Below are 13913 nucleotides of genomic sequence, written 5' to 3'. Positions count from 1 at the left end.
TCGTCCTCTGGCTTGAGATGGCTGCCACCTATGGGTCAGATGATTGCCTGCCACCATTAAGCAATTGGTAATTAAATATAAAAAAAAATTCCTAAAAGTGTACAATTTTCACGAAAATACATTGTCACGCACAACGAGTCTGTGTGCAAAATGTCAGCTCGATTGGGTCACGGGAAGTGGGTTAAAAAACGACCGATATATTTGCACGGTCGTAAGCGCGCAAGCAAGCAAGCAAGTGAACTTAATATAAAGGATTTAAAAATAAACAGTCACGAATGCCGTCTCGTCATTTCGGTAATGCGTGTTCATTTTATTCTTCTTGCCGTGTCAGCATAATGAAAGGAAATCGTTTCTTGGTGCGATTTTCTGAACGCTACACAAGCATAAGTGCAAGACACACACATTTCTGGCCATCAAGGTTCCTACTCGGCATGTTCATAGATTGAGATTGATTCTTATGCTCACGTTACACGCATTGAAATGCGAATGTGAGAACAGATTGTTTAGGCTATATACATATTCTAAAATGATCATGTGCTACCATGGCTTTTGGATGATAGTACTAACAAGTGAAAAGTAAGAACTTATCAGACAAACAATACAAATTACATGGTAGAAATTAGATTTTAAAAAGACTGCTGTATATTCTTGAATCGAATTGCCTGCGTGGATCATGACAATTCATCGAATAACTATTGACCGCGTACTGAACCACATTCAACATAGGCAATTAGCAATCGTTTGCACAGCAACTGAAGCCATTTCTTGGCAATTTCACGTGGACACGGACTTATGCACTGCAAGTCATCCAGCCATATTCAAGACACCATAAGCGGTAGACTGCCGATATTTAAACACTCTTTTACCGCTTACCTACTTTCTGTATTCGTTTTCAAATATAGCCACAATTTTTGTTACTGTGAAAATGGATATGCTGTAAAAGGGTTCAACAATTGACAGCCTACCACTTACAACAAGCGTGGCGCCCCTAGTTCACGCGTGCAGGCCTAGTTCAAGTGTTGCACGCCTAAACTAGGCGTGCATGCCAAGTGAGCAGCGCCGTCATCTCACCGTGCACTTGTGTGGCTTCTCGCCCGTGTGCCGTCGCATGTGCACCACCAGCATGTACTGCGCCTTGAACGGCTTTTTTTCCCGGCTGCAGTCGCGCCAGCGGCACACAAACTCCTTGCGCTCCCCGTGGATGTGCTCGTTGTTGATGTGCTGCAAGAGGGGACAGGGTGGACGATGGGGTGTCAGCGTTTGCGCATTCTGAGCAGTCAATCTGACCGGTTTTCAACAGGGTAAGTGCCTAACAGCAACACAACTTGATACTAAAGTTGCATTCAGATTGGACCACCTTAACGAGATTTCCCATGCAAGAGATGGGTGTTTGGGAGGTGTAAGGAAAATGGAGTATGCAGAAAAAAGCCACCACGAATATGGAAGGGATCTCTCAAAGCTGTGCACAGATAGATTCAAGAATTTATGTAAAGCCATCCTTTGGCCACCCAGGCAGTCTCCCATACAAGCACGAAACAGGCTTCAATTTGTTTCGTTTTCGAGATTAGATGCATTCAAGGTGACTTGTTTGTAGTTAAAAATCCGATTGATTGACCAACAGCTTCTGGCACATTTGTGACAACAAACGTCACTGACGGATTAGCATTCAGTGCTGAGACTTATTCTGCGTGAAGGTCACCGTGGAGAAAGTGAATGCTCAGAACCTTATGACTGATGGCTGTGTGCACCCACACATTCACGCACAGAAAACCAATCTGACTTTCTAGTTTGATCGCCTGCCACAAGAAAGCAGATGGAGAACATTAAAACATTGAGCCAGCAGCAGCAGAATGCATAGCTTCAACCCGACATGAAAAAAAGGAACGATGCTCACATGACGAGGCTGCTAATGAAGAACATTTGGTAATTTTCATAAGGTGATTGCACAGTGAATTGGAAGGGACCACATATAAGTTACTTGATTAGTATATTAAATTATTTCCATTTGTTCATCTCGATCCACAGCATAGGTGCACAATCTCTGTCCCAGTGTGTTGCCGTAGACCATGTCAAGCTGTGCCCAGGTGTTCCGTATTACCCTGAACGTGAACAAAAATGTTACTAGAGGAAGTAACCGGTTTTCAAAGAGCGCCAATGGAAACCAGAAGTTCCAACGGAGCGTTTTCCTCATTGAACACCGGGGCTCTGGAACCATCGTTCACGCTTTTCGAGATTCAAAATTGGCGCAGCCTTCAGTGCGGCCCTAAAGAACATTAGGTAACATAATCTGAGACTAAACCTGCGTTGCCTGTAACATTACCCACAAGCCACTCACTGTCAGCGCACTGCCCTTTACATAACAAAACTGCCGACAGCTGACCGGCACGCGGTAATTACAGTGGGATGAATGGGAGAGCGGATTGGTGGGGGGCAGGGGAGGTGGGGGGTGCTGCTCGCTCCCAAACAATTTCACATTTGCGCACGTAACTCGACTCCGCTGGCTTGGGCACAGCAAGTGACCCAAAAAAAAAATTAGCCTGTGGGCTGTGCGATCTCTCACTGAGACTCGGTGAGCGGGTACCGGGGGCCATGCTCGCCACCGCTCAATTGGCAGGGCTCGCTCGGTAATTATGAAATCACCACCGCTTGCATGGGTCCTTCTTACCGAGAAGCTCTGGGGCACGGCGCTGACGAGAGACTTGGAGGGTGTGAATTAATCATTTAAAAGAGTGCCCAAAGTTTAGATTGCCAATCTGACAAAGGTGGGACAATTGAACCGACTGATACGGAGTGGCAGATCATACTCCGACCGGGCTCGTAATGTGAAACCCCTCGTCAAGGATGCGTGGGAGCTGGGTTGTGTAGAAGCAGGTCCGATCTATTTTGAGGTCTTGTCAGTGTGGATTTTCCAAATCTAAACGTGGCACACTTGGCCTGGATGCAGACGGTGTCTCTGGGCTGAGGTACAGCCGAATATAGATTTGGCAAATCTGCAGTGACAGAAGCGTCTGAAAATAGAATTTCCCCTACTTTTAACCCCCTCTCCGTGGGAGATGCGTGTTGTGCAGGGGTTGAGCAGCCAGGGTTTGAGCAGCCAGGGGGTGGCAGGGGTCGGCTCATGTGTTGCGTTATTACAGCCAATGATGCTTTACACGCCAGGGAGGCTGACAGAGGTCAGTGGTCTCGCCCTCGCTGCCCCGGCCTCGTTTCCTTGTGTTAATCTGCCTAGTTTCAGTGAGACCATGAAACGCACACTTGTGCATGTATGCGGACAGTCTCGACTCACTGTGTCCAGTGTTGCCAACTCAGCAATGTTTTCGCTAGATCTAGCAACTTTTTGCATCTCCCTCTTGAGAATTTTTGCCAAAGTGACTACAGCGATAAATCTAGCGCCTCTCTGCAACATCATGCAGATTTTTGAGCGATTCCATAGAGTGTATTTTGGGTCCTGCGCCAGCTTACGATATGTAATACTTGCTGCATTGTCTGATGACATTTCTGACGAATTTTAGAAGGTCTGCCGAGCGATCATTTGAGGGTTTGTTTGGCGACCCTCACAGCTTTATGGAATTGGCAACACTTGCATTTGATGCCTGCCCGGGTGACAAATCGTCACCGACGCGAACGCCTAAAATGCCAGGGGGCTTCGGGGGGAGCGCGAGGGCTCGCCCTGTAACGTAGTGTCTGCAGGCGCGGAGGCCAGTGGGCAGGAGCTAGCGTTGAATATTTCCAATGAAAACAAATGAGCGTGACACAACAGCGCGGCGGCTTTTGTTTCTACTTCGCTCCGAAGTTGCCGTTTGTTTTCATTCCGCCGAGGATCGTGTCCAGCAGATGGCACTGTGTGTACACGGCGCAGAAACCTGAGAAAACAGCCTCCCACGTGCTTTTCGCTGAGAGTTGGGGAACTGGCAATGGGAGGCAAGGCAAGTGGCGTAGCGTGGTTGGCATGGGCCCTGGCGCAAGGAATGAAATGGGGCTGCCTGGGCAATCCCATCCCCCCACCCCACCACCACCATCAATACCCATCTTCATAGCCAGGTGCTGTGACCCCTCCGACCTGTTGGCCCTGGTGCGATTACACCGCCTTCAGACTGGATGGTTACGCAAGTGAGTGAAGGATGCCGTTTGCCTGTGTGTTGTGCTTCAAAGTGCTCGACTCAAAACGCTCGTGACAGTTTTTCTTCTTCTTCTTCTTCTATAAACGACAGTGTACAAATAAATTCACAAGAATGATAATCACCATCATCACAACAAGAAAGCTCAAGTCTTCTTGGAATCCATTTGAAATCCCGAAATCCTGCCTTAAACTCTCTCCAAGGAAAATGTACCCAATGTGTATACTTTTTTCCTCACAATGTCCCTGGTGTATCAGAGTGCCCATGTAGTCCTATAAATATTCAGAACACTAATAGTGGCGGTCCCACGAGACCTCGTGTACAGAAATGTGCACCGGCGCAATCAGCGAGGTTTCCATGTTTAGCGCGGAAACGAGAGGAAAAACTGACACAGTTAATTTACGAAACTATTCCCATACTCCCCACCGCACTAAAAGGTCTTGCGGTGAGAAATCGTAAGGGTGCAGGGCACAGTGCGGGACGAGGGCATGTGCCTTTCAAGACATTGCATTCCTCGCACAAACAGTAAACAGCGTATCAGATTTAAACAGTAACTGCTCCGAGAAAGAGCCAATGCCCAAAATGTTATCCGCCGTATTTATTTTTTTCTTTCCTATGCGTCTACATGTACTGCTCGTTTTGTGATCCACTGCTAGATGTTGGGCTCCCCCCGTCATGCTGTCGGTTGAGTGGAGGAGCATTGATGCGGAAGCATCTAAACGAACAGTACAACAAATGCATTTTATGCACTGCCCTCTGTTGGTGTTAGCACTGCTAACACCATCCGTCAAGTTTTATGGGTCAAGTTCGACGCGGCTCGTATTATCATGTCCATTTTTTTTATCTGAAAATTGTCCCCCCCCCACCATTCTATCCTCCGCATATAAACTCTCATGCTTCTGCTCGCGGTCCCCACCTGGATGGGCCAGTGAGCCCAATTTCCCCCCCTTCCTTAACCCAGGAGCACTGAGCCCTGGGCTTTTGTCTGTGGAGTTTGTGTGCCCCTTCTCTGCGTGGTCACGGTTTTTTTGCTCTGTACCGGGCTCCTGTCGAGTTACCATAAACCGTGCTCTCAAGTACAGCAAGTCGTTTGGGTGTCGGCCCGGTCGCACTAAGGCTCCTGAAGTGGCCCGCTGAGCTGCAGCCCGCTGACAGATATGGCTCTTTGAGCCATAGACAGAGTGAGATGAGATAGCAACAGACTAGACTTGCAAGAGCTGTTGATACGAGGTTCAGGATACACGTTAGCGGTCATGTACAAAGGCTATAATGTCAAGACGCCATGTACATGCGCGAAATAAGACGGCACGTGGTTCTGCCAGCACGCGCCAAATATGTTGTGTGGCGCATTAGAACAACGCAGATGGAGAGCCCTTCCACGGCAAATCGCGGTCTCGCCAGTCTCGGCGGTCTCGGCGGTCTGTGGCGCGCGGTGCCGGGGCCTCACGTGCACGAGCTGCTCCTGCGTCTCGTACTCGCGCACGCACTCCTCCCAGCGGCAGTTCGTCTCGTACAGTGCCTCGGGCTCCTGCTTCAGCTCGTCGCGATCGCAGTCGTCCTCCAGCTGTCCACTCTGCTCCAACTCCTGCTGCATCCTCTGCTGGTGCTGCAGACGAAGATAACGTACGGGCAGGCAGGGTTTAGCGATCATATGACCACACTGGCCAGGGACAGCAGGTAACTGGAAATGTGCGCCGAGGTGCGGCGAGATGCCGTAAATTTGGTGTTCACGTGCGCTGCTGCCCATGTCCGAATCTGAATGTCCATGTGCGATGGATAGAGCGGTGGTAAGCACACCGTGCTATGAACCCGGCTACACGAGCTAGATTCGTGACCGCCGCGAAATAAAAAAACAAATGCACAAATTTGTGGTGTACACAGCTTTCGCGAGATTCAGTCTGGGTCTCCCCTAGGTCAGCTCGCACTGAAATGAATACCAGGTGCGGTGTGTAAACACGAGTCACTCTGCATCTGGGAATCTAATAACCACCGGGAAGCGTACGCAAGTTGGACACCCCCAGCTGCCGCGCTGTGGACGTGGCCTGACCTGTGCAGCGCGTGCGCAGGCCAGTGCCCCCGCCTCGCTCTTGGCCTTGGAGCGCTTGGTGAACGCCTGCGGGTCGCCCGTGCTGCTCACCGCCATCTCGCCGCTCGGCTTGCTCTGCATGACACCAATATCAGGGCGAGAGGCGAGCGCCGGTCTTCAACGAGGCTCAGTGCGGACGATGTCATCATCGTCACGCCGAGAGCAATTGCAAGCGCCGCCACGTCGTATGCAGGCAGGAGCCGCAGCGAATAAATGTGGTATGAAGCTATAACTCAAATCCTTTATTAATGATACTCCCTGTAAGGTTTTGGCATACCGATGGGGTGACTTTGTGTAAAACCTTCATATTACTCTGGGACAGTAAAATGTGGTGTGGCTGCATGCATGATATGGAAGCACCAACTACGGCATTTTGAGCATTGTGTGTCTCGAGCTTCTCTATGATTGACCTCGTCCATCAGTGTCTCTCTGCTGGGACTTTGTGGTCATGTGTCTCTCTTCTCTGTGGTTGACCCTGCTTTTCTCTGTTGTGAGCACTTGGTGAGTGGAGAAGGTCAAGGTCACAGTCATGGGCCTCCTGGCAGCAGCGACTGACAACTGCTGTCAAGGGCTAGGGGGAAAGCAAGGGAAACTCACATGGTGGAATGTGCCAGGAAGGTCCCTGTGGGTTGACATATGACGGTGGATGTTACTACGTAGTGTCTGGGCATACGTTCCCACCAGTGGCCATTCATCATTAGCGGCAGGTAGGGCCACGATTGAAACAAATATAAAAAAAATGACAATATTTATATTTTATAATATTGATAAGATTTACCTGCTCATTATAAAGATTACAACTGCTTACATCCCCTCTGTCTGCCGCATTCTCCCATCCCCCCCACCCTCCCCTCCCCACCATTTCCCCACCCCCTCGGGTCTTGAGACATCCGTTCGCCACCAATATATTTACCCACCGGGTCGACCGCCGGTTCCCACACTCGGATTAATTCGAGACACTCAACCGCAAATTCCACACTCGTGTTTTCTTTCTTCGCTACCTCCATGGCCTCGGAGCAGGCGCCGGGCGGCGCCGGCGGCAGGCCAGTGAGCGCGTGCCGGGCGGCCGGGTGGTGCGGCAGGGGCGGCGTGTGTCCGAAGGCCGAGCGGTGCCGGCTCACCATGTGATGGAAGGCCGCTGGCGTGGCCGCGTGGGCGAAACCCAGGCTGGGACTGCGGCGAGAGTCGGCGCATTAGCGGGAGGGGGGGGGGGTTAGCGACGTGGCATTCCTGCGCGCTCTGCGAAGAGCGGCTCGCCCGCATATCAATCATCCGATATGTTTATACGTTTTAGCCCCTTAGATCCGCGGGTTCATTTGACTGAAGTGAAAACCGGGATTTATCGTACAACTGGTGACCAGGACCGAGCCTGTCAAAGTCGCTGCACGTGACAACCTGGTTTATATGAGACTGCGAAGGCCTGTGAATGATCCCACTTGTATATAGAGGCGGTCCAGCCCTGGCGGCTATTAATCACGCCACTGCTGGCAGAAGGGCCTCCACAAGAGAGATCTCGAGAGAGAGCGCCCTTCGCGAGGGTATTCCGTCTCCTGACCAGACGTCTTGGGAGAGGTGGCGGGGAGCCTGCACGTTACCCCACCATACCACACCATACCCCACGTTACCCCACGTTACCCCACCATACCCCACCATACCCCACCGTACCCCACCGTACCCCACCGTACCCCACCATACTCGATCTACCGACACGACGAGCTGCGGTGGTAGCCCCTGTTCGTACTGCTGGGTGGGCGAGGGGGCGAGGGGGATTTGCAAACGATGATACCTCTGTGCCAACCGTTGCATGATGGCAGCATCCCACATCTAAATATCTTTCTATAAATTACAGACTTCTAGAAATCCACTGCTGGACGAATGCCTCCTCATATTGTTCTTTTCATGGTGGTTGTGTGTGACCATACTTCACCACACTGGTAAGTGCAGATTGGCGAGGGGATATGGAGGGGGCGGGACCAGTTGAGACATTAGCGCTGCGGAGAAACATGTGGCCAAGCGTGGTGCCCTCTCATGCACTGTGCCGGCCTTCACCAGGGGCTCGCTAACAGCACTTGCCCCGCCAGCCCAAAGTCGGCTAAACCAGTGGGAGAACTTTGCCTCTGTGCAGCGCACCTGGCGGCGCCGGCCGACAGGTGTCCGTAGGAGCCACTGGCGGCGGAGCTGCTGCGCGAGCTGCTGAGGAAGGCGAGGAGCGAGTTGGGCGACGAGCGGATCATGGCGTGCAGGTCCAGACTGCCCTCCGAGTGCGGCGAGATGGACAGCGCGCGCTTGCGGCTGAGCCGAGCGCCGATGCTGCCGGGGCGAGGGCTCGAGTAGCGCGATGCCACTGCGTGCGGAAAGTTCAGGGGGCGGCAGTCAACGCTTGCGTGCGTGCGGGCAGGCGCGGGCAAGAACGCGCAGGCACGCCACGCGCGCACACCCACAGCCACGGACAGACGCACGCACGTGCAGCCACACGCGCAAACACACGGGAGCACAAATAAGTGCGTGCAAGCACCAAAACGCACAAGCACTGTGTGAACACGCGTATAATCACACGCAGCCACGAATGTGCACACACTTACAAACACATGCACCCACACATGCCGACATGTGAATACACTTAAGACACAACGTTTGCAAATTTGATCAATAATAAATAAATATAAATCCACGTCTCTGAACACGCGATATGCATATCCCACTGTTTCCTACAGCGTCCAGACATGCGGTTGGTTGCATTTAGAATTTAATCCACAATGTAAATTGCCAAATGTGCTGAACAGGACCGACGTGAAAACTGAGCCCTGATGCTTGGTGACGCTTTTGCTAGGAGAGGTAAAGGTTTATTAGATGGAAATCCTTCCTCTTGATAATTGTAAAACTAAATATATATTTGAATTAAAAGGCATTTTACTTAGATTGATTTGGTTTTATTTCTTCAGTTCGTAACTTTGCTTTTCATCAACTTAATTAATTCACCCACAAATTATCAACTCCTGCCTTTATTAAATGCTAATCCTCCCTCTTGATAATTATATTGAAATGTAAAACTAAATATAAGTTTGAATAAACGAGACGCATTTTACTTAAATATAATTGTTTGGTTTTTATTCTTCAATTCATAACTTCGCTTTTTATCAACTTCATTAATTGACCCACAAATCATCAACTCCTGCCTTTATGTTCACCATAACGTTTATTTAGTTTCGGTATTAATGCATTCATCATCTTGCATCATAACTTTCCCTGCGGGCCGAGCCCAGCGAGTGCTGCGAGCTAAGGTCACGCATTGCGGCGTGCGGTATTGTGCCAGCAACCGATTACTCCGCGAGGGAAACGCAGCGCGCTCGAGTTATGACAAACGAAGGTAAGCGTTCCCACCGCTGCGCCCGGGGTCCCAGCGACTTGCGCCGGGCCACGGGAATGCGAGGGGCGATTAGAGAGCGCACCACCTGCATTGTATTAATAACGACGTCAGCTAACCCGGGCTGAGTGACTCCAGGCTGCTCGCCGGCATTCCCGCGCCACGGTCCCCCCCCCCCCCACCACTTGATTTACGATCGCGTTGCAGCGGTTGAACGCCTCCATCATTAATTCAGCGTAATTCAGCCGAACTCAACGCCTGCCTCTCCCCACCACTCCTAAAGACTTCCACCCCCCCACTACCACCTTCCAACGCCCCCCACCACCACCACTTCTCCCACGCCACCTCCTCTTCTCAACGTCTCCACCGATCTCCTTGCCCCGAAAAGAAAAAAAGGGGGGGGGGGGGAAGAAACCCCTTGCCAAGCGACTATATGCACGCGGGTAAAGGCAGGCCACGCGTCTGCTCGCTCAGATTGAGATGTATGACCCTGTCACGCGGGGAATGGATGTAATATTAAGGATTTCAAATTCGTGGCAGGAACACGCTATTCGGAGGTGATTGGTTACAGAAAGAAATGCACGGGGTTATGCACGGAGAGCAGCGCCAAGCACTCCAAAATGCCACGCTTCACATACCTGCCACATTGGCTTATTTTTCACGATAATTTATTACCCGCCCAAATAGTCTTTGCCAAAAAATCGTGGGTCCGCCGAAAACTAGTGTATAATATTTGCCTTTGTTTTATGGTAATGTTATAATAGGTTGAAAGGATTAAATAATTCTAAAATAACAAATTGCATTTTCATTTGTGAAATGCACGCTCCCTGGAGCGATGAAGCAATCGTTACGGTAATTTCTACTTGACTGGGCTGGTGGTGGCAATTAACCTACTACACGAGGAGGGCAGACCCTTGATTTAAAGTCCAGGCTATGAGACCTCGTTGCCGTCTGCCTATGACTGACCGCTACCATCAATTCAAAAGTCTCGCTCGGCACAGAAGTAATTTTCCCCAGGAATTGTTTCCTGCTCAGCTGATTCCATGGAAAAACTAAACTTTTGGCGACAGAGATGAAACCGTTATCTACTCTGCTCCTCCTAACTTCTCCTCCCCTTCATTCAAAATACTAAAAATCATCTTTATACACCAGAATGTAATAATGCCCATGTTTTTTGGTTTACAAAGCATTTTGAGATGCAGTCGCATTTATATGCTTCATAAATTCAGACTAATAATTTGGAGCGGACTGATCAACGCCTTGGCTCCCAGCAGGGCCGACATCCAAGAGCGGGGAAGTGTCGTGAAATAGCTTTTGGAATCCGGTGAAAGATTAGCACAACCCTCCTCCGCCCGTTGTGTACAATCAGCAGCCGCCACCACCGCCGCGTGTCTCCTACACCCCTATTTCTCGACCCCAGTCCTCTTGACCACCACTCCCCCACCCACGGTATGGCCTTCTCTTTGATTACCACTTATCAGGTGTGTACAGTGTGAACTAGCATAATTTGCATATTTGTGAAGCAGTTGCGCAATGATTAGTGCGCTGCGCTATGAACCCGGTAACTTTAAGTTCGATTCCGGGCCACGGTTGCTAATATCAGTGGAGAGCAATATCTGAACCAGTGCTGGGCCGCCATCCTACTGCAACAATCATTCATCAGCGAGGTGAAGCTTGGTCGTGACCGACACCCGTGACCGACACAAAGTGGGGAGGCCCTTGTCCAGCAATGGATGAAGAGTTATTTTTGTCCATGGTCATCGTACGGCCAAGGGACCATGGGAGATCGTGAGGCCTGGAGTTGAGAAAGCCCGTCTTAAACGAGGCCGGGAGCCAAAGAAAATATCCGTGGGGCTCAGCCAGCGTCTTACTCTCCAGGTGGCGCATGAAGTCGAGCGTGGAGGGGGGCGGTCCAGCAGCGGCGGCAGCGGCGGCGGCGGCGGCAGCAGCGGCGTGGTGCGGCAGAAAGCCGCCCGCGTAGCCCGCCCCCCCGTGGCTCGCCATCAGTGCCAGCTGCTGGTAATATTCGGCGGCCGTGCTGGCGGACGCGGGGTGTGGTGGCGGCAGCGGCGGCGGGGGTGGTGGCGGCGGCGTCGGGAAGGGGTACGCTCCTCGCTCCTTCAGGCCGTCATGGGGGGCTGGCGCAAGGAAGGGAAATTGGGGGGGCGTCGATGAGCCACAGGCGTAATCATCAACCTAGATCGGGACGAGATGTCGCGGCAGCGTTTGTTTTCTTTACGTTAAGCCAGGTGAGGAGACATTGAGAGAAGGGGAACCTTCCGCTCTTGCCCTTGTGGGCTGTGACGCATGAGTGTGCATGTGAGCGAGCAGGTAAGTGGGTCATTTGGTAAGTTTCATGATTGAGTGAGAGGGCTCATGAGTGAGTCAGTGAGCGAGTGTATGCTGTAACAAGTAAGCAGGTTAGTAACTGAGTGGGTGAGTGAGCAAGTGAGCCAGTTGGCAAGTCAGTTTGTGAGTGAGTGAATTGGTGAGTTGGTGGGTGGATGATTGAGACAATGAGTGGGTTTCCGAGTGAGCAAGCAAATTAGTGAGCGAGTTAGTGAATGTGCAAGTGAGGAAGCGAACCATTAAGTGAGCGAGCGAGCGAGCAATTACACTACCATGCGCGGGGCTGAGTCCCCGGGCAGCCGAGATGACAGACAAGGATGGGCTCCCATGCACGGAGCGCAGGTACTGGTCCACATAGGGCCCCACGAGCGCCTGCGCATGGGCGCTGCTGAACGGGGTCTCCAGGACGGGCGCGTGGTGCGGAGAGAAGCGCAGGAGGGACACGTCCGGGAACACCGGGCTCGCCGAGATCACGGGGGCCCTGCCGCCATGACCGCCGGGGAGGAGATAGTGGAGGTGGGGGAGGGAAGCAGGGGAGGGGGGGGGTTAAATGCGAAAAACAAGGAGCGCGTTGACCAACTCTAAAGGAGCCCTTGCCAGGTCGAAACAATATTCCACTCCGGTACCCGATTGGTGTGGCTATATTCTTCCATAGTGATGGATGAATATCAATCATCGGCCATTTCGAAGTAGTTGGCCTCATGTGCCCGTAGGTCATAGGGTTGCCACCTGTCCTGGTTTTTCCAGGATGGTCCTCTTGTCAAGGCAGCTGTCCTGAATAATATCCAAGTCTTTCCGGGATATTAAAAGTCCGTTTTTTGTCAGTTCCGTAAAATAACACACCACTCACGACAACGCATGTCCACTTAGTTTTCCCCTCGTCGGGTATTTGTGGAGATATTCTTCTTCCCACCCCACCTTCCCGTTTGTTCCACCTCAGAGGTGGCAACCGCGAGCGGGCCCGCACGCAACGCAGCTGCGGGGAGCAGGTTCCCCACACCGGCTCTTGGCCAGGAGTCGAGTGCCGATGCGGTGACGGCTGACACAGCGCCACGAGAGGAGGGGGGTGGCCGGACGCAGTCGGGACTTCGGGACATCGGGGGCGACAACGACCTTCACACTTCCAACGCGAGATTTCACGAGGAGGACGCCACGAGCTCGAGAGGCCGTGCATCGCGACGCAGCTCCAGGTGACAAAGACGAGGTCGCAGCGAGTGAAATCGATTGAGCGTCGCGTGACGCTGCGTTTCGCCTGCGACTAAATCATCCCAAAGGCCCTCCCCCTGTCTCGACAGATCTCGCAAGCCAAGCAGGTTTTGCAGCCTGGATCGTAGCTTGCATAGGTGGCTGATGACGTGTATGTAACTTGTGTGATAGCAGAGGGCGGATGTAGCAAAATCCATTATTGTACTGTACAATGGGCCAATATCTATGCTCCCGTCCCCACCTTTACAACCTGCACTGACCGGGGTGGTGAAGTAAGGTCAAGCAATGCCCACGACTGACAGGGCATGGGAAAGCCTTCAAACCTGAAGTGGACCAACAAAGGGCTATACATTATTAGTAGTCATATTAAAATAACTCGTGTGGCAGATGGATTATATTTTTTAAGATTGAGCAGAAAATATTCCAAGGGTAATTAAAACCGGATTAACATATTTTGCTCCAGTTGGTATATACTCTTTCAAGCATTTTTATATTAATTTCCAACAACGCATGTGCCACTGTGAAGCAGCATTCAAAATCGCCAATCCATGGAATCCGTAGAAATGCCATTTGTGAGCACACCAAAAACAACACAGTCACATTCCTCACATACACTTTTCAAAAACATATTTTGAAAAAAATGGCACGACTTTGAAGAAAGACTCTTGTTGGGAATTCTTTCCACCCGATGTTAGGATGAAGTCACGGGCCGTGTTTTCTGACCCGTGTCGGAAATTGCCTGGAAACCCACGGCAGTGACAGCCAGATTTGTGCCTCACAGTTTGATTGG

General features: G+C 51.3%; 1 protein-coding gene across 2 annotated transcripts in view; it reads right to left on the bottom strand.

Moving 5' to 3' along the window:
• The window catches only part of LOC144934495 (zinc finger protein GLI4-like), an 87153-nt gene that overhangs the window by 10555 nt on the left and 62685 nt on the right, over positions 1 to 13913 (bottom strand). For both annotated transcript variants that reach the window (XM_078860313.1, XM_078860314.1), the window contains 7 exons: positions 12190 to 12398; positions 11440 to 11706; positions 8335 to 8548; positions 7206 to 7377; positions 6166 to 6279; positions 5566 to 5724; positions 1072 to 1221 (listed from right to left, as the gene is read on the bottom strand). In XM_078860313.1, coding sequence (XP_078716439.1) covers positions 1072 to 1221; positions 5566 to 5724; positions 6166 to 6279; positions 7206 to 7377; positions 8335 to 8548; positions 11440 to 11706; positions 12190 to 12398 — 1285 coding nt within the window. The remainder of the gene's footprint in view (positions 1 to 1071; positions 1222 to 5565; positions 5725 to 6165; positions 6280 to 7205; positions 7378 to 8334; positions 8549 to 11439; positions 11707 to 12189; positions 12399 to 13913) is intronic.

The sequence above is a fragment of the Lampetra fluviatilis genome, chromosome 10 (assembly GCF_964198595.1).
Source record: "Lampetra fluviatilis chromosome 10, kcLamFluv1.1, whole genome shotgun sequence".
Taxonomy (NCBI): domain Eukaryota; kingdom Metazoa; phylum Chordata; class Hyperoartia; order Petromyzontiformes; family Petromyzontidae; genus Lampetra; species Lampetra fluviatilis.
Note: the sequence above shows the minus strand (reverse complement) of the source record. Positions and strands in the feature narration are given on the sequence as shown.